General features: G+C 39.2%; 1 protein-coding gene across 2 annotated transcripts in view; it reads right to left on the bottom strand.

Annotated features, from left to right (window-relative positions):
• RFX4 (regulatory factor X4) overlaps window positions 1-26,697 on the bottom strand; it is a 90,989-nt gene that overhangs the window by 31,828 nt on the left and 32,464 nt on the right. For both annotated transcript variants that reach the window (XM_027715319.2, XM_027715320.2), the window contains exons 5-11: window positions 15,849-15,910; window positions 10,943-11,156; window positions 10,026-10,103; window positions 8,069-8,232; window positions 5,577-5,677; window positions 3,711-3,769; window positions 2,007-2,151 (exon numbers count right to left, since the gene is read on the bottom strand). In XM_027715319.2, the coding sequence (XP_027571120.1) occupies window positions 2,007-2,151; window positions 3,711-3,769; window positions 5,577-5,677; window positions 8,069-8,232; window positions 10,026-10,103; window positions 10,943-11,156; window positions 15,849-15,910 (823 nt within the window). The remainder of the gene's footprint in view (window positions 1-2,006; window positions 2,152-3,710; window positions 3,770-5,576; window positions 5,678-8,068; window positions 8,233-10,025; window positions 10,104-10,942; window positions 11,157-15,848; window positions 15,911-26,697) is intronic.

Here is a 26,697-nt window from a genome sequence, read left to right as displayed (position 1 = left end):
CATAAAGCAAGATCTTAGGGAGGTGGTGGTCCTTCATCCTTGAGACGTGTCCTGCCCAGTGCAGCTGTGTTCTCATCAACATGGCCTCAGTACTTGTGGCTGCTGCTTGTTCTAGAACAGATGTATTGGTCACATAATCTGACGAGTGGATGCTTAGGATTGTTCGGAGGCAGCGCTGATGGAAGCGTTCTAGGAGACACAGTGGCAGTAGATGATCCATGATTCGGATACATATAAAAGAGTAGACAACACTATGGCTTTGTAAACTCTGATCTTTGCACTTTTCTTGAGGTGTTTACTTCGCCAAACTCTTTTATGAAGCTTTCCAAAAGCACTATATGCCTTTGCTAATCTGTTGTCTATCTCTCCGTCAATCTTACCATCTGAGGAGATGAGGCTACCTAGGTAATTAAACTGCTGGACTGATTTGAGCTCTGATTGGCCAATGGTGATGTGGGGATGATGGAAGACTTCCTGAGGTGCCGGTTGATAGAGAACTTCTGTCTTCTTTAAGCTAACTTCCAGCCCAAAAAGCTCAGCAGCCTCTGCAAAGCAGGATGTTAAATGCTGCAGTATGGACCTAAAATATGGAAAAACTTGCTCAAGTCCATTAGCATTCAGGAAAATTCAGTTTGATTTTATTACACGAAAGTTTGTGTTCAAGTAGTTAGCGCATGTACAAGAAGCTTTCCTGAACATTAAGGATTTTCTGAATGGTAGCCAAAATTTTTCCTGCTGCTAGGGAATGTAACTTTGGGAACTCTCTTTTTCAGGCAATGCAAGGATGTTGGCTAGATAATGAAAACAGAAAATGCACTCAGCTTCTGGACTTCAGTCTCACTATATGCTACCTCCTCTGCTGCCATGTCAAGCTTCTATCTCCTCAAAAGGGAAGAGGGCCCTGTTAGGAAATGAATAAAGGGTTAAGAAGGAGAGGAAAGAGTACCAAGCACCTCTCACTGGAAAACAGAGCTAACAGGGAATGCAAGGCCCATCCCTGAACAGAGGAGAAGACTTCTAGTGTTAACACAGTGGAATCACTGTCAAAGTCAACCTCGTAGGGTCCAGTTTACCTGTGAAGGTGTCACCCCTCCTCTCAGCCACTCAGTGGAAGAGTTACCTCACTAGCAAACCTACCCTTGCTGGGCTCTCACAAGTGGTTGCCCAGCTTGCACTCCGTTAAGGCTGGATCTGGATAAAAGATGACTGGTGTTCTCAGGAGAGAGACGGCAATACAACAGGTGTGTTCCCAGAGAAGTGAGGTTATGAACGATGCTAGAGGCAAAGCTCTGCTGCCTCAGATCAACGAAACTCAAGGTGCTTCATGTTACACCTAAGCTTGCAACCATGAAACACTTGCTGGATTATGGAAGGTATATTTTATATTTGCAAAAGATCTTTGATTCTAAAACCAATTTGCCAATATCTCCAAAGTCACTTTTCAGTCCATGCCCTTCACTATACCAGACAGAAGCTAAATTAGCCAATGAACTTGTTTGATATAGGACTTCCACTTACTCATGAAAGTTCACAGTGAAAGCTTACCCCATCAGGTGATCTTGTTTATGAAAACACAATGTGAAAAGAAGCTTTTTATAAACAAGTTTATAAGGGACTCAAATACACAGCCACTTGAGTGTTCAAGGCCTTCAAAAGACAATTTTCCTGCAATTTTACAGCAGGAAAGAATGGAGTTTCACATATTCAGTGGTTCACTCATAAATTTAGTTTTTCATGGAAAAATCCTCCTGAATTTGGGTGAAAGTTTTGTGCCATTGACTGTTTTGGATACTAGAAAGGAACTCATTAATGGAAGAGTGCCCAGATCTATGTCACAAAACATAAGGCCTTGGCGGGGCCTTGCCTTACATTTTGGTAGATGTCTCTGCATTTTTCTTAAGCCTGCAAGCAAACCAACAGCTGCAAAAATAGTGCTACTTTCTCTGAGCTTTGTTTGCAGCAGGAAACCAAGTTCACCTGGCTTTATTTGAAGGTTCTGCTCTTACATTGTATGATGAGCTTTCTGTGTTCCTCCCGTGAGTCCTCCATAGTATAGAGGGTTTGTTTGGTAATGCTATTCAGATCCACATTCCTCCAGTCCTCCAGCATTTGAAATGTGATGTCTGCACTGTGGATCACTGTTCTTGATGCCTGTAATCCAATCCAATCTATTCATTAGTTCATGCTTTATTAGGTTAAAAAATAGGCTTTATCCCTTTTTACGCTTCCTTAGCTAGGCTCACTAAATTGATCCTCCTCATGGACCCCCACCCACCAGCTTGATGTCTTATGGATATTACAGGGCCCTCAAACAAGAGACTTCTCAAGTAATTTTGTCTTCTTTAATCAACTACAAGTATTTTGTTAGCATCCTCCCCAAACCCTAAGGAGCAACACTAATCTGATGCTGCCATTGCTACACTCCTCAATCTCTAACAGCTCTGTTGGTTTTTATGGCAAGCTTCAGCTCAAAACAAAAAAGCAACAAGAAAAGTCAAGACACAACCAAATAAACCCCACTCAGGTTTGCACCCTCCCCTCTCCCAAACTTGGAAGACTCTCATTCTTCCCTCAGCCACATGAAAAGGTCAAACCAGATACGTGTCTTGGTTGACTGAGACAGGGATCTGCTGTTGATAATGGGGAGGATGGACTGAGAGGAAAGGAAGTGACACAAGGTCATGGTCATATAAAGTACAGTGGATCTCTGTAAGTTAAGCAGGGATGATAACCCGCACTAAAGTTATCAGCTTCCCCAAGGAAGTGGTGCACTTGGAAGAGTCCTTCACGTAGGTAAACTGTTTGATCACAGGTCTGATGCAGAAGGTTGTGGTCTCTTTGTCTTGATTTCCTCTGAATTCCTATGGACCTCCAAGGTTTGGGGATGATCCACCATATTTGGGGAAGGGTAACACCGGTTTCTCTGCCTCCACCATTAAAATAACAGAGGAAGAAAGCTACAAAGAATTCCTTGCAGGAGTGGGGTTTTTTCCCCCAGATTCTTCCTGTGGGCTTCACCTCTCACAGATTTAACCAGAGGTGTTGGATACACCTTCCAAAAATGGAGCTTCCAGTGTGACATTGAAAACAAACTATCCCCTCCAATACCTGGTTGAAATGTTAATTAGCTCCATGCATTCCCTCCCTTTTTATACTACGCAGAATTTGGCCTCCTGACTTTTTGATAGGTAATTGATAGGTGAACTGGTGAAAACCAAACACTTCAGAGCAGTTTCTATATTCACTTGCTATGGTTACATGACCATGTCTATTTAAAAGCCCAGTGGTTCAGCTGTTTTGTTTTTCCCAATTTGCATTTGATTTGTAATATACAATTAGACTTGAAGTTTATTGTTGGGCAGGTAGAAATTTTTCTTGCTTTGTAATTGGCCTAATACACACTGCTCTGAAAGCAATGACATGTCTCATATTTACTTACTGGAAATGAACCATCTCTTCAAATCAAATAATAATTTTTTTTCATGAAAATGCTCTGCTGGATTTAAAAATCAAGAGTTGCCAGCTGTCTAGAAAAGCATTTTTCACTGATTACTTTTTGGTTTTGTAAAGATGGTCACAATAAATATTGGACACAAACTGCTAACATGATCTCCTCCTCTTTGAGTAAAGTCCAACCTGTCAATTCATAAAATTATTTGAAAAGTCAGTAAAAATGGCATTCATCAAACTTGGGTAACTGAAATATTTACTTGGCAGAGATGATTTAGTGAAGTCTGTCGCCGGAGTATTTGTGAGAATCTTCTGGACACTGCAGGAAAGAAGAGATGCATATTTACATACTGTGCTAAATAAAGAAAATTATTCCTGAAAGTATTAAATTAAAATGAGAACAAAATAAAATAAACCAAAACAAGATCCAGTTTCCTATATAAAATTGTGGCCATATAAAATTCACTCAAATAACCCAGTTTTCACTTAATTTAAACCTTGACCTAAAACCTTAAATCTGGATGCTCAATCAGTTTTACAGAGGCATATTGCAAGCAATGATTTATAGATGCTGTGAATAATGAGGTGACAAGAGAAACATAGAGGACAATAGGAGCGCTTTGCTTTTTCAGCATGGCAAATTTTCTCTTGCTACACAAAGGAACTGAAGACCAGAAAGAACTATTTAATGGGAAGACAAATGTTGGTGCAAGAAGAAGTGGGCATAAAATATCAATAGCTACCTTATGTGTGGAAATGAGAAAAGATTGCTAAATCTTAATGCAAACAAGTTTTGGAGGAGTCTTTTGACTGAAGTAGTAGGAGCTAAGCTCTGATACAGTTTCAGGTTTGATCAGAATTCGATCAAAGTTTCTGAAAGTGGTTGCATGATATGCTAATACATTATGGACTAAAATGCCTCAGAAGGTACTTGCCAGTCCTCTGCTCCTATTTTAGCTCTTTGCAAGCAATATAGACCTTGTATTACGATATTTCCTATACCTGGAAAATGAACTTATAAAATGTTGGTTTGTGCATATTTTGTCTGTAATCTCTGACTCTGGAACTGCAAACATTACCAAAGCTTGCAGTCACTCCTTTCAGTACCTCCATTGGCTGTGTACACTATCACCAATTCTGATGAGGAGGAAACAATTGCAGAAGCAACAAAGACTCATGTAAAAGGCAGGATGCACACAATATTTTCCTTATATCAAAATCACCAGACTTTCAGGTATATCCAAAGAGATATTAGATGTGGCCACAGAGTATTTTCCCTCTCTACTGTACAAAGAGGCAGTTAAAGAACAGAGACTGAGAATGACTAGAGAGTACATCGTCCAACTCTTTCTCTCTACCTATAAGATTGGAAAAGATTTTGCTGCTGAAGATTCTCAACATTTTTGAACTGGTAAAGATGTGGTAAAGCATATTCTCAGCTCCGATTTTGTTTAATTTTTAAACAAATCAGTAAACAATTCAAAACCCCCTAAAATCAGTTGTTCCAACTTTCATTCTGACTGTTCTCAGTAAAATATACACCTAATTTTCCACGCTGATCAAAATAGTTAATCCTTCTCCTAAATTAGTTTTTTTTTTTCTTTTAACTTTGTGGTGTGGAATTTAGTGCTCATGAAAGGCAAAGAATTGAGAGCCGTGAAATAAAGCAGGCTTTATCAATAGGTGATGTGCACTGCAGGCATCTACAAAGCACGTCTGAAAAGGACTAGTGCCCTTTCCTGTGGTGACAGGGTAATTTGATCTCCTTCATTTTTAACTCTGGCACTTTTTTGAGTAAGGGCCTCAAGCTGTATTCAAATTCTGCTTGCCTAAAGGTTTGTTTAATAATTTTCTTTGCCTAATATCATCCCTAATGTTTGCTTACTATAAACAAAATTAATTTCTTATCAGAATCCACAAGAAAGGAAAAGAAATTCTCCTTTTGAGCAGCGTCTTCTTTCGCTAAATGAGATTGGTTCTCATGAACAAGTGAAGAGTGTAAGTGAATGCAAGATTTATAATGATGACAGGTTCCTAAAAGAGCACTAGTCTCACTTGCAATTAATTTGTAATCAATAAACACTGTACATCCCAGTTTAAAAGGAGAGAGATTGAGCAATACATACATTCAAATTTGATATTTCGTAGGTTTTCTGGCAAATCATGGAGAGCTACTTTCAGCCACTCATCCAGTTGCTTTGCAAACTTTCGGATCACCTGCGTCAAACTGCAAAAAGGAATCACTACATCAGAACACATTTACTCTGTGCATTATACTATAAAATCTGAATGTGTGGGACCATGAGTCATTTATTTGCAACTCATTATTATGCAGAGTTGTTAACATATCTTAGTTTGCAGGCATGAAGAAAAACTTCTGAAACTGCTGAAAAGTTTGCAGCAAAAGCAAAACATACCACCATGTTCAAAACCTCACAAAGAATGAAAGTCTCTGTGTGGCACCGCTTTGATACTTACAAACAGTATTCCTATTTCAAATACAATCATTCATACTCTGTACAAATATAAAATCACAACCATTTAAAGAAGACAATAAACCGAACTTTGGGTTTCTGCTCAGCTGTGCCCAGATTTATACAGATGTATACAGGCATGTTCAAGTGGAGCAACAATCAACTATGCTGCAGGCCAGAACCAGTGACTGGGGATGATGATGGAGGGGAGGAATTTTCAGGCCAAGCCCACACAGGTGGGGGAAATGGGGGTGGAGCAGGACTGCCTGCTTAGCTCTGCGCAGGACTGGAACTTTCCCAGACAAGTGAGATTTCTCTCTTCTCCCTTGCTACCCACTCCTGATGGTTCCATCATTTCCTGTTAAACTTGGTAGGAGATCCATTCTGCTCTTCTTCTTGGAATCCTCAGTATAAAATGTCATTTTCCAGGAAGAGCTGCAGAGTGTTGTGCAGGGGACCCTAACAGCTGGATCTGACAGACAAAGCTGAACTGCCTGTAGCAATAGCAGAGATACACAAATGAGAGAGAGAGAGAGAGGACAGGTACAAGGAACTTTCCTCTTTCAACTAGGAAGCTTTTTCTGTTTCTACTCCTAACACTGCACTGAGATGTGGTAAAATAAACATGGCCATAGGCCTGCTCTGCTCCACAAAGACAGCTAAGAGGAAAAGGGATGGATGACAACTGCTGTGCTCACTAAAAAGTGGCTTTTCTGGATAGCCAGAATTTGTTCCCAGGAAGTATCTCAGAGGATTCTGGCTGAGTCAGCAAGATTTCCTTCAGGAGCTTCCATTGCAATGAGACCCTTCTTCACCCCCTCCAGTGCAGGCTATGGCTTAATAGCCACAATCTGGCCCTTTATATGCATTACAAAAGTCTATATTCACACTCAAGTCTCTCCTTATTTGCTATGAAAGAACTAAGCAGCTTGAGAAAAGGACTGCTGTTCTGTTTAATCCTTCCAGTGAAATAGATTTGGGGGGGGTGGGGGGAAGGAAAGCCTTTAAAAATGTACATGTCTTATCAAAAAAAGCCCATGCTTATAAGAGATTTCTTGTGTAAAAAATACCTTGCCTGTAATTCTGTACTTTAGCAGTCATGAAAGGCACACAGGGGAGCAGAACAACATCCTGAAAACATTTTCCGTGATTAGAGACACTTTAAAATCTTGGGGGCTAAATACACAGCATCAATAAGAAACTCCTAGAGCAATATTCTTAACAAATTGCTCCGGACCAGGACCGCATCAGTCAAACAATACTAAAGATGTACAAATATATCTAGAAAAATAGCTTCCTGATACTCATACTAGGAAAAACAAAGGGAGAGACATATTGATTGCACTCAATGACTATACTTTTTGCTGTGGACTGTTGATCTCTGTCCTGCTTCACCTATATAAACAAGACTTCTTGGACTCATGTGAATTCCTGGTAGGAAGAGAACAGCTGAAATCTATCGCATGAATTGGAAAAGTGAATTTAGCTTTGAAACAACAGAGGCAAAAACTTATTAAATAAAGTGATCCTAAGCAAATAATGCTTCTGTTCTTCATAGAATAGTATTAAAATTAAATCAGCTTCTTCAAGGTTTCACAAGTATGGTCTTAATGTTTTATATTCCTGGCAAGCAGAATAACAGTTGGGTTTCTAGACTGTATACAGAGACAAATGCTTAGGTTGCAGTGCCTGACTATGCACGTGAATATTTACAAACAGAGTGGTCAGGCCACCTTCTCTTGTCATGATGATCCAGAACAGTTATGTTGTTTTCGCAGACTAGAAGAAAAGTGTCAGAAATTTTCAGAAGACAGTGTGGTACTCTGCAACCTGCAGACTTCTGACATTCCCTGAAAGTTGGGACAAAACTATCAGTTGAATGTTAAGAAACCAAGAAGATGGTATCCTTTATCCCATAAAAACTCCCAACCCTCCAAGCTTTTTATAATACAAGCCTTGTTAAAATCTGAACATTTCTTGAGGAACATGTAAGCTCTTCAACTTCTTTCAATTGACACTGTAATTTAAACTCAGAAAATGGGTGGCAGCAAGCAGCTTTCTGAGAACTGGTGTCATTCTTGAAGAAAACACATGCAACAAAGACAGCTGAGCTAGAAAGGGTCAGTGCTGTGAGCTATACTGACCTGTCAGGTAAGGCTTGTAGTACTGTTGGCATCAAAACTCCAGAAATTGCCTTGTACAGAATTGAATCACAAACTCCCACTATATTCACTACAGTTGAAGAACCCAATACAGGCAGCATATGAGGAGGCATCCCTTGCCAAAAGTGCAGAAGAAAACTTTGAACCTGCAATCATGAGAAGAAGCAGGGATGTTTAAATTAAAATAATCAAAGGCCACAAATACCCCTCTCTTGAAATGATCCTGCTTACATAGCATTTGTTTTAGCCCCAGAGCTGGTATGATAGTGTGCCACACAGGCAAGGCATATTTCTTAACTAGACGGGCTCATACTGTAACACAGCACTCAGTGGAAGAGTCAACCAAGGAGACACTCTGAGTTGGTTACTGGGTGTCTTTGTGTTACTACAGCAGAGAGACCCATGGGAACCACCATATTTTTACCTTCCATCAGTGGCTGGTGAGTGTAACTCTTTGGCTTCCACATGTCAAGCCTTTTTCTCTCTCTTTGCTCTCTGACCCTGTATACAAAGGAATGCAATCTACGGTTTGGTGTAATGAGGGAGAGGAGGACAGCACATGGCTTAAAGGGGTCAGTACACCATTTTCTTCATTTTGGAAAGAAACACTACACTTCTGGATTTCTCCTTTCCTCCAATATGAAGGAAAGAGAAGAAAAAATGGAGAAAGACAAAAAAAAATAGGGAGGAGATTTAGGACGCAACAAAATAAACCTCTGAAAAATTTAATTTAGGAAATAAAGGTGTTATTCAGAGAATGATAGGATCAGTTCCACAGGGGTCAGAACACCAGCATTCATGAATGATAACCTGCGTGCAATCTGTAGTGAAGTAAATAACCACACCAGGTACAGTAGAGAATATTTGCCATTTATGTATTGTTGCTGCTCAGCCCCTTCCCCACCATTGATCCTGACAAAGAGATTCCCTAACAAAATACAGCATCCTGCTCTTAAGAAAGTATTCTGAGACTCACCCAGCAAATTTCCTGAATACGTATCACATATTTTTCTCACAGGGAACTTCTAGACTGGGTACAACAGGGCAAAAACAGATTTAAACTGGAAGATTGTGAGAATTAAACAATGAGAGGAAGAAAAGCAGGGAATTTCTTCCTGTTGTTCAGAAGACAAAGTCAAAAGATCTATTTCCTTTGATATTTTCTTCCAGGACCTGAATGTCATATTTAAATCAGGTCCTCAGCATCTCTACAGTCAGATTTGCTTTCCTGGCTTAGAAGCCTTCTTCCCACACAATATAAAACTGCTTGTGTCCCATTAACATTTGATTTTTTCAGCTCTAATTATAAAGTTGTCTGCATGAACTGCCAGGAACCCCTCAGATTAAGTCAGATATGCAATAGGTACAAACTTTATCCACCTCTAACAGATGGTATCAGTTGCTGAGCAGTGTGTGCATTCCTAGCTGCGCTGCAGTACAGCTGAGCAACTGGACACTTCAGCTATAGCTTTCTGGGATACTTGGGAGGCTGTAAGCCCCCCACCACTCTGTATCATTGTTAACAGACCAGCAGAGCCCACTGTTTTGGCTGTGACACCTGACCTGGGTCTGTACTGAACATTGAGAGGAATTCCTTCAAACTGCTCAGTCCCAACAAAATGCTTCGAAAAGCTGTGGTGGACACACTTCTTGAGTTGTGGATTGTCCCATGTCTTGTAAGGGGATATTGCTACCTTAATCCTGCTGGAGAACAAAGGGACAAAAACATTTCCATTGCTTTTGTTCCTCCAACTCACACAGCTTTAAAAGTGAGATTTAGTGCTATCGCTCACAGAGTATATACTCAAGTATAGCTATTGTGCATTTCTCATAAAAAGGATCAACCAGCACAGAACTGTAAGTCTGTAATATCACACACAAAAGTCTCAGATCCATGAATACCTTATGTGTAACCATTAAACTACAACTGTAACCATACCTCATCAAAGTTTGCTCTTATTACAGTGTCTAGTATCCTCTGACAGTGAGTCCTATACATCATAATAAAGGTAGAAACCTGAAAAAGAATGATGGAGACACACAAAAGATCATTCTATTTTAGGAAATCTGCTTTTAAAAAATCAGAATACAGAGCACAGAAAAAGTAAGTTTTTTCTTATCTTACCTATGCACAACTGCAAAAATAATGAAATCAGTTAGCGTCTGGTTAGATTAGTTATATTAGCTGTAAAATGAGTTTTCTTCTTAAAAGTAAATTCTCCCTTTGAATTCATGGATTTTTCTATGTCAATGGGGATTCTTCAAATGTAAGAGGAGCAAAAAGCCTCAGTGAGATCAAAGACGAGAATGTGGCTCTAATTAGGACATAAAGAACTATAAAACCCTATTCTTTTGTCCACTTTACATTGATACTACACATGTGAATAGAACCAGAAAACTAGCAAGCTCAGCCAAGAGAAGCCAGAGCATTTTTGTCATGTGTGCAGATAGGATTCTCTTAATTTCTAGTCTAGAAGGTTAAGAAATGCACTAAGTCCCTCTCTGCTCAAGAAAGCATCAAAACTGTTGTTCAGTTTGCCACCAAATGTGTTCACAGATTAGAGAGCTATAATGTATTTAAGAAGTTGCCCTCAAACCTCACCTGCTGTATGTAATGTAAGTTTTAAAAGAGTGTGCATGGGCTTTAGAAATATTGTACAGCTGATAGTGTCAGCTGCCTATTTTAAGGAAAGATATTTCTTCCTATTAGATGAAGTAATTCAGTCCTCCATAAATCAAGTCAAAGCATTATTAAACTTACTCTAATTTAAAGTCTTTATATAGTAGACAAAGCTTTCATCCAGAGCAGAGAAAAAAACCCCAAGACAAGCTGAGAAAAGATTTCCAAAGTGTTACCTTCTCCTCTGGCAGACTGGCTGGCAGATTTAGATCTTTGACATTTGGAAACTCTGGCAGTAATGTTCCCAGTTTGGATCGTGGTGAATACGCCACTGTCTGTTTGGTTACTTCTTTTTTTCCTGTTTCGTTGACCCAAGCTGCTCCTTTTTTAGAATACATCACATCATAATACTGGGAGTTTTCTTTCACTGCAATTCCGTAATAATGGTACCTGATACATAGAGATGTATATTTTATAAAGTGGATTGTTTGAAATTTTGAAAAAAATAAATGGAGACAAGAGAAATTGATAATTTCTACAGCAAAACAGATTGGGCAATAGTTTACATATTATTAACAATTATTGATGCAGCAGCAGAACATTGTGGTAATATATTGAGCTTACTTATTTTCATTCTTCGTGATTCTCTTGCAGGGCAGGAAAGAAAGAAATTCCATTTTTTTCTTCTTAGTTTAAAAAAAAAGTGTCTTAAAGCTGCTTGTTGGCAGAGCTCTGCTGTGCAGCTGCTCCTTTAGTTCAGCAATAAGCAGAAGTACAGACCCTCTGGACTGGCCCTTCTGTTGTTATTTCGGTTCCCTGATTCTCAGACTGTTGAGGGCTGTTTTGGTCCCTGAAAAGCGTGAGTCTTTATTGCAAATGAGTTGATCAGAAGTATTTAAAAAATTGAAAACACCTCAAAGAAAAGAGGAGGAGAAAGGCTTGTGCTGGAAAACAATGGATGGTAGGAAATGTACAGTTTAAATTATTTCCTTCATACCCTACCTCAGCACTAGGCTTAGGTGAGTAGCTATACAACACTAACTGTCTCAGCAGATCACAATGGGAATTACACAGTGTGGCTGTGCAACAAAAATGGATTGGTAGTCTTATGGCACAAGTTTATGCTACAACTCAGCTTTATTATAGGTGCTGATGGAAGTAGTGATTATCAAGTAAAACTCTTTGCATCAAAACATCAAAGGTAATCTTAGTCATTCCATAATTTCCTAAATTTATTTCAGCTTCTCAGCTTCAGGAACCACTAACCCATCAGCTAGATTTGTAATGATTGCAAAAGGCATCACAAGATTGTATTGCTGGTATACTTTTGCATCAGCCTAATTTCCTAGACAGAATTTTCAATGATCCTCTGCTTTTCTCCTTATACCTATCAGATCACAATAAGACATTGTCTTCTGGATCCCACTATGATGGTACCAGAAGTTATAATCTCTGGATGTTTGTTACTCTCCAGTCAGTTACTTTTTCAGAGTTCTGCCACCAGACCTGTTCACTTCAATAGACACGAATTTGCTTTAGGCAAATTGGCTGGCTCTACAAAGCTCATCAATTAAATTAATGAAAGAGTAACCTCTAAGTGACGGTGGTTTAAACTAACTCGGGTGACTTTTTTTCCTTTTTCAGCCACAGTCACTCACCCACAGATCAGTGCATGTCATAATACCCATCAGAAAAGGGTGGCAAGGAGCTAGAAATCTAGTCTTGTCTACCAGCACAGACAGGCTGAGAGGAGGCCTGGGGAGTTGTAGCAAACTTCTAGTACATGATGCCCTTGCCATGCCCACTGAGGACATTCCATATTTTCCTTTAAAAATAAAAGCTATTTTGAACTCAGTATTGAATAATCCAAGTGAAATTTATTAAAACATTTAATTGACATGCTGTGAGAGGGACTTCCTGACTTCAATACCTTAGAAAGCCACACTATTGGCTCCAAATATGCACATCAGAGCTTAGGTCAAAACATGCGTCCTACACCAGAAACCAGGCTCCAGACTGCTTGTGACCTGTCACAGATAACTAATGGCAAGTTTGTGCTAACACTGGGGTTATGACAGCAGCTAGAGAAGTTTGGCTTTTTAGCTTGAACAGTAACACCCCAGTTTGGTCCCTGGCAGCTGCCATGCATACACTGCACATAAGAGCCATAAAACTTCTGTATGTCCTGCATGCTACACCCGGGGTAGGGGAAGCCAAAAGGAAATGCTACAGGGAGGTAGCACCAAAAAATTGCTGAGGGAAGGGGGGGCAGAGGGAAGAAGTGAGAGCAAACAGGACTGCTAAATTTCTAGACTGACTGAGAGGTTTGTATAATTTAAACAGAGGTCAGTCTCATATCAAGTTTTGTCTTAAATCAGTCAAAAAAAAAAAGTCTGGAAAATGTAGTAAAGTTTCACTGTGCATTATTTAATTCCTGATATATTGCACTTGGCAGTAAACTACTGCCAAGTTTTCTGTGTAGCTTCAAAATCATATAGACAGTAATAGCCAAATTTACTCCAAAATTTTTCTAGATAGATTCTTCCTTCAGTAATTTTACCATCCCAAATGACCAAAACTCACTGGAGTAGTTTACACAGAGTCTTTTTCAAGCACTTTTGTGTATTTCTGTCAGAAAAACAAAACCAACAAAAAAACCCAAAAAAACTTAATCCAATAAACAGGGCTTGAAACTTTGATATGCAGAATAATAACATGGAGACAACACAATCTTTCTTGTGGAATGCTTTTTCCCCTCATGCAGTACTCCTTTAAAGAAAGAAGCAAAATTCCCTTCAAACCACGTAGCTTCCATAGGTTTAACTAACATCTTGTGTGCGTAATGGAAGAGTTTCAGACTGCAGCACAGAAAGAAATTGGCTTTTATGTTTAGCTGCCTTCTCATGGCTCACCTGTGGTGGAACTGTATTTAAGCTCAGCAAGATAGAGAACAGCTGCATGCTTACATCAATAAACCCAGCTGCAAGGAAGAAAGGCTCACAACTGATGGCCAGGAGTATAGCACCATTGTAGCTCTGAACTTTGTAATGTTACAAGGCAGCCGTGCTATAAAAAGACTGAAGGCAGAACAGTGTGAAGTCAGATAATCTTAACCACTTCTATGGCAGAACTTCCTTTGGCAGTAGCAGGGAAGTAGAATGAAAATCATACTGGCAGCAATCGGTCAGCACAGTTGGTGATAAAGGAACTGAAGTGTTAATGTCTAAAGTAATTTCTTTACATAACACTTAATTGGAAAGTAGTCAGATGTTTCTGAAAACAAAACCAGAGCTCAGTTACAGCTGTGCTGGGTCTACCAGAGTGTATTTATCCTAAAGAAGTACAGCATGCATGTAGTTTATCTGTGTAACAGAAACCTCTTCTTATTTGCTATATAGGGAGCAGAACAGTTGCAAAAGTGGTATGAAAAGAATATGTGACCTGAAAGCTGCTCTGACAGGCAGACAGATTAGGGGGAAATTATGCAAGAGATATGAAGTCTCATTGATTTTTAGCCTCATTGAGAGTAAAGAGACAGCTTTTGGAGGTGCAAGACACCTTCAGTCAGCAGATCAGGAGTGTTTTGCTCCTCTGAGAGACTCCTGGAGCTGCAGGTGGAGCTCCAGTTTGGAAATACAGCAGTGCTCACTCCTTTCATTAAATGGGAAGACAAATAACAAAGTTGTAGCTGATGTCAGAGGGATAGGAAGACTGACAGTGGGTACTTTCATATGAATCCATAAAGCAACTTGTGCACACTGTCACTCTGTCACTATGAACCTCCATGAAACTTATATTCAGTGCTAAACCCTAATCCTCTGATTCTGGACCTATCATGTTTTCCTAATATGCTGTTGCACTAACCCAGAATTTCCACCCGAGAGATTTTTGGTGGCTTTTATGACTGATGTTACACTAACTCTGAATTTGCATTTGGGAATGGATTTCAGATCTTCAATTAGCTGCTTTAATATGTCTGCTCTAGAGAAAGAAAGCTTAGTTATAAAAACTAAGAAAATATCAAGCTGGGGGAAAGGACATTTTGTCCCATCAAAGAGACACATCTTGGCAGGGATAACTTATTAGAAGAGCAGAGTAGAGCTATTTTTAATGACATTTCTTTTAGCATCTTAGTTTTTCTTTTCCTTTAAAGAGTGGGTCATTCTAACTTGAGTATATAAGTTCAATTCTAATAGCATATTTCTTTCTCAGCATTTAGGAATATTATATTTATAGGCTCTGTCATGAAAGGGAAACCTTAGCAACCAAATTTTGCAAACACACCATCTCAGGTTTTCATTTTCTTCTCCCCAGTTTTCTGCTTGTGAACTACAGACACTGCTCTTATGCTACCCTGTAGGATTCTGTGAAGGTTAGTCAAGAAAAGTAGTTATTATTATTTTTCAGGCCTTACATTTGCCAAAAAAATATTCAAAGCTCCGCTAGAAAAATTTCATGGAGTGCACAAGCAGAAAAACAGTATAAAAACATCACTGTATCCCCTTCATAAATTGATAGAATCACATCTTGTCAACAATTGGAAAGAGTCAAGGTAGGGCATACTTCATTCAGAATCAGTTTCTCATTCTGGAATTAGGATGAACTGTTTTCAGGAAGTATAATCTTTTGAGTAAGGCAATAAGTTTAATTCCTTGATCACTTAGAGGTATGCTGGATTTCATTACACAGGCAAAATGGAGGTTAAATACAGGTGTGTGGACAATTTCATTTTAGGCCAATGCATGTTCCTACCTACATTCTAGACAGCATTCTGACACTGGTCCTCTAAACAGAAGCATGATGCTAACCTGCTGTCATTTCCCAGCCTCCAACAGTAGTTCCAGTACTCCTGGATGTAAATGTTCTTTACGTTGTGTAAAGTGAGTTGAGATGAAAAACAGTATAGGAACAACATGGAAAATATCGCTGATGAAATCAGTAAAAGGCCTCCATTAGACCACCTTTGCAGGATCACTGCTGAATCAATAAGACAGTGTAAAGATTACAATGAAACCTCCATCAAAGTTGATTTTAAGTCCCCAACTGGACAAATTATTCCCTGTTCTTTTACTATTCTATTCAGTAAAGCAAGAGCCAGATAGGGCCCTGTACAAGGTGATAAAGATACCATACACTGCTTACTTTGATTGGCCTCTGGTTCCAAGTCTTCTTGTTGTTAGCTGTGGAAACTGTTGTCTTATTATCTGCAAATAAATAGAACTGATATTAAGAAAAATGGAAAAGCGCATTTATTAATTTAATATGGACTTTTAAGACACAAAAGCAGAAAAACTGTACAGCAATGTCAGCAAAATACATGGCAGGAGAAATCGGAAATAAAGCTTTTTATTTTTTCCATTACTGAAAGAGGGGAAAGAGACTTTAAACTTCAACATAACTCCATTACGTACCATTAATTTAAATACTTTCAGATGTTACAGGAATAGAACATATTTCCTTAAAACTCTCAGATCGGTTCTGCCTCTAAAATAAGGAGGACTGTAATGAGAATTGGCCTACTGTTTATTTGTCAGCTTGCAGGATCAACAAAGTTCTCTATGGACCTTCACAAACCTGCCATTAAACACTTCTTGTTCTGACAGATGATTCTCCAAAAAGATTTTGGTATTTGACAGGGGCACCATTTCTACCAAGAAAGATTCTCAGTGACATTTGTAAAGATACTTGTAATCAATTAATCTTCTATGGAAAACAAGTGCATCTCAAAACCAGCAGGATACTATCAAGAATCCAGACTCTAGTCTGTCAGCAGATATTAAAAGAACATTGCTACTGTAAAACAAAACTTCAGCACCAGTTGCATTTAAGGAAATAGATTAATGAATGTAGATTGTGCCTTCAGTCATCAGAGCCTCTATCAACCAGGCTAATCCTGATGAAAAAGCTTTACTGTAGTTGCTGGAAAGGAGGTGCTCAGCACCTCACAGGATTGAACCTGATTCTCAGTGTGGTCTGAAGTAGGAGAAAAATTTTTCTGCGAGAACAGTCATGCAAGAAAGACTGCAGCAAGCTTTGAAGAATCACTTGCAAAGGAATTTCTTCCTTTTAAAATTTGTAATCCATTTTAATTGTGCTTTCATTATTTAAATTGCTAAATGCTTCCTCTTTGAGTGGGAACACCAAGTAAGATTAAAGAAAAACAAACACACAAGATGGAATATAACTGCTCAACTAGAAAAAATCAATTTATATTGATTAGATAATACAGATTTTTTTCTCCATTAACCATTTTACCACAGTGATAAATATTTAATCCTGATTGATGACTGAAAGCGTTGGAACACGTATTTGGATCAAAAGGTGCTACATAAATAAAGACATTACAATGTCACATATTTGACCATTTCTTCAGTAATTTTTATTTTTTTTAGCAAAAGGTATAATCATCTTCCCTTTGTATCATGTAAAAATTGACCTGTGTTAGTTTCCAAGAGCTTTTCAAGACATGGCTGATGTCAAAAATGCAGCATAGACTCGGAGTCACTAGGTTGTTCAGCTTTAATTTCTGGAGCAAAACTTCAGCAAACAGTAAAACACTTTTGTGGAGCTGTGAAAGTTCAGCCTAGCTGTTTGATAAATGAGCAGACAGGCAAGCAGCCCTTCTTTCTTTTTTTGTATGGATTCAATGAAGCCTGCCTAAAGAACACCACATGCTGTTCCAGCTACTGATCTAACATTCCGCAACATCTCAGCCTTCCAAATTCCCTTTAATTACACATTAATCCCACCCCTCTCTCTTTCATTTTCTGCAGACAGGGTTGGGGGCTCCACAAGGCTGTGGGAAAAAAGGCAGTGTTGAAGAACTACTTTCTGAGGATGGTTTTTTTGGGCTAGGGGTTTTTTTTAGGGTTGGTTGTGTAGGTTTTTTTTGGGTAGGGTTTTTTTTTTGGTGGCAATTGCCATTCAGAAAATACCATTCCTCTCCAAAAATTGATTTTTCAGCATTTAACTTAATATTAGTTAATATTAACTCTATCTTTTCTTTCTGAATGGGATGAACCCATATTACTTTCAAGTCTTTCTAGTGGCAATGAAGTGTTACAATGCACACTGTAAATGCTACTTTATGAACCATATGTCATGTGAGTTCCTGGGATTTAAATAAATCAGCCAATTTCTACATACCAGGGCAGAGGTGATAAGGAAAAGAGAAGAATAATGAAGTAGTTGATCAGATGATCTCTTTTTCTTTTCTTTGTTTCTTTTTTAAATCCAGCTAATTTTAAATGAGATACACCTTTCAGAATACATCTAGAAAGTATACATCATTTAAAATATCATTTATCAATAATTAAAAAAAAAAGAGAGAATAATCTAGCAAACTTCTGAAAAAAAAAGTCAGGACTTTTTTTATGTGATGCTGAATATGTAAAATATGTATAACATGGCATACTCATACCTAGGTGCTTGTACAAAATGCACGGGTATTAATGTTTGTGTTCTGAATAAAACAAGTCATGTACTAAGAGAACTATCTGTTCATACAGATGTTTATATTAAGTTATGTTTATGCAAATCCCTGTGCAATGATACTGGTAAAGGCAAGACAAAGTGGAGTTCACTGTGTGCTGAAATCAACAGAAAAAGCAAAGGGTCCAAAATGTTGATTTTTAAATCATTTTCAGCCTGAAAAGTCACTCTATAGAATATGTCATCATAGGTTTAATGTTTATTAATTTTTAAAGACCTACAGAGGAAACAAGGTAAGTTTTCAATCTTATGGGGAGGGAAGGGGATCCTAATTGTCAGACATGAAAATTCAGGTTTGGATCTGAAAACCAAGTTGGGTCATTTTCCTTTCATCACTGCAGTGAAATTGCACAAGCAAATGAATCAAGACCAGATCATGCACTTTGAGCTGCTTTCTGAATGGAGCCCAGTCCCTTTTCTCACAGAAGCTCTGGCTTCTCAACAGAAGCAGTGGTAAAAAGATCTCATGGGTGGTATCCAAGGGAATTTTGGAGTGAACGGACCTTTTTACCATTGTCCTTCAGTGGAACCGAAATTTCATTTCACACTTCTCCAAAGTGACCAAAATTCCAGCTGCCCTATAAGATCTGCTGAGTAAAAAGGTACAGGTTTTACATTTTCCAAGTGAAATTTCACCTAAATTACATTGCAGATTTGACTGTTAGGCATTATTTTATGTTACCTGGCTTTTTGGTTTTGAGACAGATGTAGATCAGGAGTTTCAGATGGAGGTAACTTCTATCCCTACTATATTAGCCTCAGAAGCCAATGCTCCTGCAATTTTTCTCGGTTACTAAACTTTAATGTGTTCTCCCTCTCTTTTCTCTGTGCTCTGCTTAAGACCTGATCTTACCTTCTGTCTACAGAAGACCTTTTATGCCTTTCTCGAATAAAAACAATAATATTAAGAAGAGTCTTATCTTTTCCCAGCTCTACAGTTCTTCTGCTGAGTGCCTACTGCACACATAAGAGCCAGATAGAATTCATTACATTATAGAACAACACATATATATATATAGTTTACACCTTTTCAGGGGACTGGTATAACCAGGTGAGCATTTGTTTAACCCTTTTGCAGACAATCCTGAAACGTGATTTTCAGAATGTCTGTGCAGGTAAGAACAGAAGGGGACATTTTTCTCTCTGACAGGCTGTAACCTTGACACTCTGAATGTATGGGACAGCCAAAGTGAATGCAGGAAAGAAAGATCTTCTCATATTCTCCCATGGTGGGATTGCAACACTGGTAGTACGACATTCAATATATATTGCACAAATCTTGGAGCTAACAGGATTTTTATCCCATTTCAGCTTTTTAAACCCAATAGAGGTGTCTGAATAAACTTGAATTAAGTATCTATTTACTTGTATTTCTGGTCATTCTTAAAATAAGACAATAAAAATTAAATAGGTTACTTGAGCACCCATGTATAACAGAGAGAGCTTTATGAGCAACAGCTAGGAAAATGCACTTCCTCTGCACAGGTCTGTGTTACAGTCTGCACAATCTATTACCCTTAGACATGGCAGGCTGCAGGAGCTGTTCTGTAACCCTCAAGCGGCTGCAAGGGTGCATTCCTTCAACCTGATTACTGCCAGCTGTAATTTCTGCCACTGCCTCTCTCCTCACATCTCCAGTACTGTAACATTCCAACACAAGCAGAGCCAGGCCCAGCTTTAAAATGAGGAATTTCAGAATCACAGAATGGCTTAGGTTGGAAAAGACCTTAAAGATCATCTAGTTCCGAACATTCTGCCATGGGCAGGGATATTCTGCTTTCATCACTACACTGTGATCCATCACTCCTCATTGCATTCACTATCAAACTGTGAACTTCTTGTTTCCTAACTATTCCATCTAAGTTTGTCTATGATATGAGATGTCAAAACAAATCAGGGGGAAAAAAAATCTTATAAAGCATCTTATGTGCCTGTCTTTATGCAAACAAATAAGGATGGAAGAAATCAGAGGTCTGGAAATTTCTGAAGTTATTTTTTTTCTTCCCTCCTATGTCAAAATACTAAATTTTGCTCTGGGGGCAATAGGCAGAGGATGGCTTTTAAAAGGCTTTTCTCTGAAATAATTTAAATTTTTGCTTTTCAAAGGGCATAATCGTTTTGTCAATGCACCTGATCTACAGGGACATTATTCTTCATGACACTTGTTCCTTTCTATTTGAAATAATTCTACTCATGCTTCTAGAACTTCATAGAGTAATGAAATAAAATCAAACTAATTTGCAACCCAATAACTGCACTCTGCCAGAATGAGAAAGGAAAGATCAAAGGAGTCCATTACAAAATACAATTCATATCTCTCAAATCCACCAAACCATGTAAAGAAAAGGAGAAGAGCTGTGACTGTGTCTATACCCTCTCTACTTCTTGCTTACTTATTTGCATGGCCAGGAGGGAAGACTGTAATGTACTCTTGATCACAGATCTGTTGTCCGTTTAGATTCAATAACCTTCCCATTTCTCTTCACTCACTTTCACAGTTTTTGAGTTAGGGCACAGTCTAGCTGTAGGATAAGAACTTGTTTCTATCACTGATACATCTCAACTGATACTGCAAAGCAAGGCAGAAAAGCCTGCTGGCACTTTCTCTAATGCCTGTGCCCAGTTCTGCCTGTTATGGAGATAAGATTTTGTGAGGAACTCTGACTGAACTGGACCCTTTAGTGAAGCTTGTGAGATCTCTCCTCAGATTCATCTATGTACAACAATATCCTCCTTCAGCAGTTCCTTTGGCCAGATGGAACTCAGCCTAAGGCATGATCAAACAGTTTACTGCATCCCAATAAAACTGCAGACATCAAATGCTCTGACTCAGATCCTCAGCTGAGCTGCAGCCACTTTTGCTGCTGACTTGCTGAAGCCAAGCAGACCTAAAGCCTTGCACAACTCCCCTTGCTCTGTACTGGTGCCAGCCCTCTCGCTGCCATCACCCAACATATCTGTGGGAAAAGGCTGAGCGCCAGGATCCCTGCACTCTGGCAGACCCGGTGCTGTAAGCACAGCCTCGGGGTCGTGTTGACAAGGCATGAGGTAAAGCAGCCCAGGCCACTCTACTTCATGCTCAAAGCCTAACTGGAAGCCAGATGCTTGAACTCGCAAAGCCACTAAAAATCTCGTTCCTATAGGGCACTGAGAAAGGAAAAGTCACTCCAGAGAAACCGAGGTGTGTTTGCTGGTTTCCTTACTTTCCAAGCTTGTGGAGAAAATGACAATAGTCAGCAACCTGCAATAATACAAGGGATCAGTGAAGCGGAGCCAAGGGACCAAATACCTTTCCAGCTACACTGTAGGATCATCATTCCCCACACCAGCATGACTGCTTGCTTGTGCAGTGCTTGTGTTACTATGGTCTCATCAGAGGAGCTTGGCCTAGAAGATTCTGACTTGGGAAGAAAAGCCACACTGCTGTCAACTGTCCTTCAGTCAGGAACCTCAGCTATTAAAAAGAGATGAAGGAAAAGCAGGCACTGCTCAGATAGCACTGACAGACTGATGCAGTCATTCGATGCAGTAACAGAAAGCACATTCTCAGATTTAGATTGACTTTTCCTCAGTTCTATTTTTGTATTCAATATTGTAGAAATTGTTCATAATAAAGCAAGTGCTATTTTAGTCTATCAGAAGAGAATACTAGGAATAAACTTGGCTTTGCTAAACCAGTTACTATTGAGGCTACTTAGGAGCAAATTGAGAGTAAAGAAAAAAAAATACATCTTCAGGAAAGTACCTCCTTATGAACAACAGGCAATTTCCTGGGGTGTACATTTCAATACAAAGACAAATCAGAACATAATCCCATCACAATGTCATTATCAAAGAGGTGTCAATAAAGGACTTGTCTGTCCTTTTCAAACATTAAAATCATATGGTATGATAGCATGAAAGTGTAAATCCTATTAATATTAATCATGCTTGGAGCAGAAGTCCTGCTGGCAAAACTTCTGGGTGTAGGGACAGTGCATCGTGATAAAAAGAGAATCTGGCTGGTACAGCTTGTACTTCGCCAGAGCAAAGCAAACTATTGAGAAAAAAAAGTTCTTTCCTAACCAATCTTACAAATCGGTTGTGGACTTCGCCCTTTATTTAGTGAAATGCATTTATTGGAATCTAATTTTCACTTACAGCAAAGACAGTCAGGAAGCACAAAATTCATGTGAGCATGCATCCACGTTAAACCTCTTTATGCTGCGGGAGAGATGTAAAGGAACCTCAGGCTGGGGGAGAACCACCCTGAAAAGTGTCAGGGTTCTTCGTTTTCACTTTCAAATATTAATTTATTATTGCTTGTCAAAAGACATATCAGGAAAGCCCCAAAAGAAAAAAAGAAAAACCGAAGAGGAAAGTATTTAACCTCCAGGGGGCATATGGGAGTTGCGGGAAGAATGCTTTATGAGGATGCAAAGGAAGTTTCACCAGGAGATATTTACTGTTCTGTGTGCGAGGTATGGCAGGGTCAGGCAGAGGACTTAGCACTGCACAGCAAATTTAAAGCAGGGAACTGAGGAGACATAGGATAGGAGAAGTCGCTGAAGATGAGGAAGGTTACATCTTCAGGGGTCTTGATTAAGAAAACAATGTACATACAGGGTCAAAAAAGAAATAAGAACAAAAATCGGAGTTGGAAATAAAAGTGACAGAGAAGCTCAAAAACCTGCCAGTGAACAGCTGGGTGGTATGGTACAGCCAGGAGAGCCTTATGGCACCCATCCATACACTATAGCTACTGAGGGGCTTGGAAATACTCAAAACATTCCTGCTTTTTATTTGATTCAGTGAAGGCCCCGAAACAGAATGATTTAGCTTTTGCAATTAAACCCAGTAAGAATGGCATGTCAGAGTCATCACCCCTCACTGTAATTTTTAGCTCACTGTACTTATTATCACTGGTGTTTTATGTTAACTTTTTGCTCAGAAAAAACCACCACAAACCATACATTTGCACTCCCTGCTGCAGGCAGTGGCAGAACTTTCAGTTGGAAACATCTTAAACCGCTCTCCAAATCCACAAGATCCCGGAGCAGAGCCCAAGGCATTTGCAGCACAGGGCTGAGGGGCACAAGGCTGCCGTCCTTTTTAAGTGACCTCAGCAACAGGGCTTTCACTCCTTCTGCCTGAAGACTAATTCACAGTCTAAACACGTTCTCTGTGAGAGAGCTTGTTCTCATATGCAACATTTAATTGTTAATAACTCAGTGACATACCTGCCCCGCCTCACTGTACCTCCCTGTCTTTTCACTGGTTGCATGGAACATTTTTACTTACTCTGCTTCACTTTTACGTGAAATCATGATCCTGTTGCATATAATACGCTTTGCTGTCTACAGTAAGAGCAGAAGCTTAACACTGGAGTCTTAACTTGATGCTGAGCTGTAACCAGCAAATTACAGGGCCCTCCCTAGTCACTATTTAGCTAAGGTATATAAAAGAATCCTTGGTCCTGCCTTTTGCAGACAAGTACTATTATGGCAGGCTAGATAGCATAGCAGATTGGTAAATGCCAGTATAAATAAAACTCCCTGTAATTTTCACATGTTAATTGGGTGAGTAAAACACTAAAATCTTGGCTAACAAGTTAAAGTTACAACTACTTTGTCATATAAGAATATATCACATTAATAACCATACCATACTAGAGTATTCTTAATTTCATATGTACTTTATGTGGCTTAGGAGTACAGGTTGCTTTTTTAAAGGTATTTATTTATACAGTAATTCTGTTCTTTGCTCTTCTTATTCCTTTAATTGCTACTAGCCTGATTTCCTCAGAAATCAAGCTAAAAAATATTACTGTCTCTTTGTTAATCTCTCCACCCCCTGGACCAATTTTGGTTTCACTAATGCAATATTACCAAGTGCCTGGTGTCCATGTCCCAGCAGTAGAATAGAAAATACTATTATGGCTGGAGAGTGGGGAGAACATACTGATGTTAATGCTGAGGACAAGACAGGGAAGAAAATCTCAGGTTTTAGCTGATCCATTTGGCCCTGCCTGACTGGACAACCACGAGCATGAGGCAACCAGTCAACACTTCTATTGCTCTGAATCAGCCGCCCCATGTGCTGCTTCTTGCCCAGCTGTCTGCATGGAGGGGGGAGAACAAATGAGACAGACAAATAGACAGGCAGACACGAGGGAATCCAAAAATAATGTAGAAAGAAGGTGCAGAAGATGTGTGAGAAAACTGAAAGAAACAAGATCTTGATGTAGGGACTGGGACCTGGAAATGATTGAATGTACTTCAGAGAAACATGGAGATATTACATAAGATTTAGGTAAAGCTATGGATTTAGGGAACATAGGAGATGGTAGAAAGTCTCATTAGTGCAGCAGTTCATGAACAAGTTGTCTCTTCTCCCTGCCATGCTCTGTTGTGGATATATTTGACTTATATCAGGCTTAAGAAGAACTCATGCGCTGAAGTGCTGTCTACAAAACCTTAATCTGGAGGCAACACTTTCAGATAAGCTTCATATGTCTCCTGTGGTATCTTTAAAAGTGAAATCAACACTGTTCTGTTAAGTGAGATGTAACTGAGTATGTAACAATACATAGGATGTATTACAGTTTGTTTTAATGTGCTGCACTCTCTCTCTCTTTCTAAAAATTGCCAGTCTGTTAAAGAAAAAGCCTAAATATTTAACATTGGCCACAGAGCTAAAGTTCAAAGATGAATCATAAATTCAATGTGGTCTACTGAAAGGCGAACTGTCTACAATTTCACAGAACAACTAACTCCTTTTTCTGGAGGACATGACAGCTGCAGGGCTCTTGATGTTTCCCAATGAGGACAAACATGTCTGGGGTCTCTGCTTCAGCAGCTAAATGCAGAACCCCTTAAATAGCACCTATTTTACTGCACTGCTTCTACTGCCTCCAAGGCATTTATGCAATGCACATTTCCAAGATGGTATTTAAGTCACATAATAACAACTCTGTTGGCTAAAACTGCATCCATGTACCTGCTCCAAAGGAGAAGCTGATGGAATGAAGTGGAAGTGTGCCTTACAGATCTTCATAATTGTGCAGTACATTTTCTTAGGAGTAATAGATTGGAAAGGACCACTGGGGTCTGCTCCAGGTTCTGAAGATGCAGAAGCCTGCTTCACTTCAATATTTGTCCCAATGTTGTCTGAGGTTCCTGGACACATCAGTGTGGAAGCATCAGTTCCCAGATGCAAAAGTAATGGCCACATGAAGTACTAGTATGAGACAGTATTATGATGATTCTGTGTGGCTTCCTTCCTCTTCACAACAAGGTAAAAGAGGTTTCATGCATCACTGCTTCAGAACCTTATTGCAATCGAGTGGGAAACACTTGGACAACATACGAAGAACACATTGGAACGCCATGATTTTTGGATGGAAGTCATTGTACCTGTCCTGCTAGGTCAAGATACTCCTGCCAATGAACAGGGGGGTGTGTGTGAGGGGCAGGAGAAGAGGAGGATGAAGTATTAAAAAGTGTAACAAAACTGCCACATACCAAAAAATTGTGGAGTAAGTCCCTGGTAAATTTATGTTCTGATGAAATCATTTCAGAATATTTACACCTTACAATTTACAGAAGTTCTTAGCAGCAGCAAAATTAACATTGTGTAAACTTGAGCTATATTCCAAATGTGTTAGTCTACACGAAATATGTTTGTTGTTCTCACTGTGCCTAAATTAAATGTTGCCACTACACTTAACACTTGGTAGCAAGAATACCTACAACGAGCAATTTCATTCACACATATTGTCTTTAAACAGAAAACTAACACAGGTTCTACTGAGCTGTGCAGGTTTTCAAGACACAACAGACATAGTAATGTTACAACATGGTACACTTTACTTTCCTTACTAGACTACCTACCTAAATACGCACTACAGCAAATGTCACCTCATTAAATACATTCTTCTCCTTCACCTGCTCTTTACACAGGCACTTACCCGAGGAACATTTTTCCTCCTCTGAATACCCAGCACTTCTACAGAACAAATGTTGCAAACACTAAAAGAGAATATCTTGCAGGACAATTGGCTTCAGACTCATGCTTGCAAGCATTTCAAAAACAGTGGCAAATTCTACACTTTGTTTTTCTCACAGCCTACAAGTTTTAAAGACTTGCGACACACTCTATATTAGAATTTCAGTTTTAAATGTCACCCTATTTTTCACTGAGAGGAAAACCTCAGCTGGCCAGAAAATCCAAAATATGAACTTTATGTAACCTTCTAGCCAGCTATTAACATCTGCTAGTGGTGTAGAGCATAAGATCTTTACTGCTCATACCTGGATGATGCAGAGGTGTGTCTGCGGTAGGAACACACCTCCACTGTGAATCTGGAATTAACCACAGTGCCTCTTACTAGAGCAGGAATCACAGTGCAAAGATAACTTGGCAGCCTGTACCTGCAATGCCACAAAAAGGCAGCTAGATGCTTTCTAGACTTTCACATCTGGAGGCATTGTACTCCACCATGTGAATTTGCCATATCATT

Source organism: Pipra filicauda, unplaced genomic scaffold (assembly GCF_003945595.2).
Source record: "Pipra filicauda isolate LSUMZ 115617 unplaced genomic scaffold, ASM394559v2 scaffold313_size859762_pilon, whole genome shotgun sequence".
NCBI classification, from domain to species: Eukaryota; Metazoa; Chordata; class Aves; order Passeriformes; family Pipridae; genus Pipra; species Pipra filicauda.
This window is presented reverse-complemented; position numbering and strand designations above follow the sequence as displayed.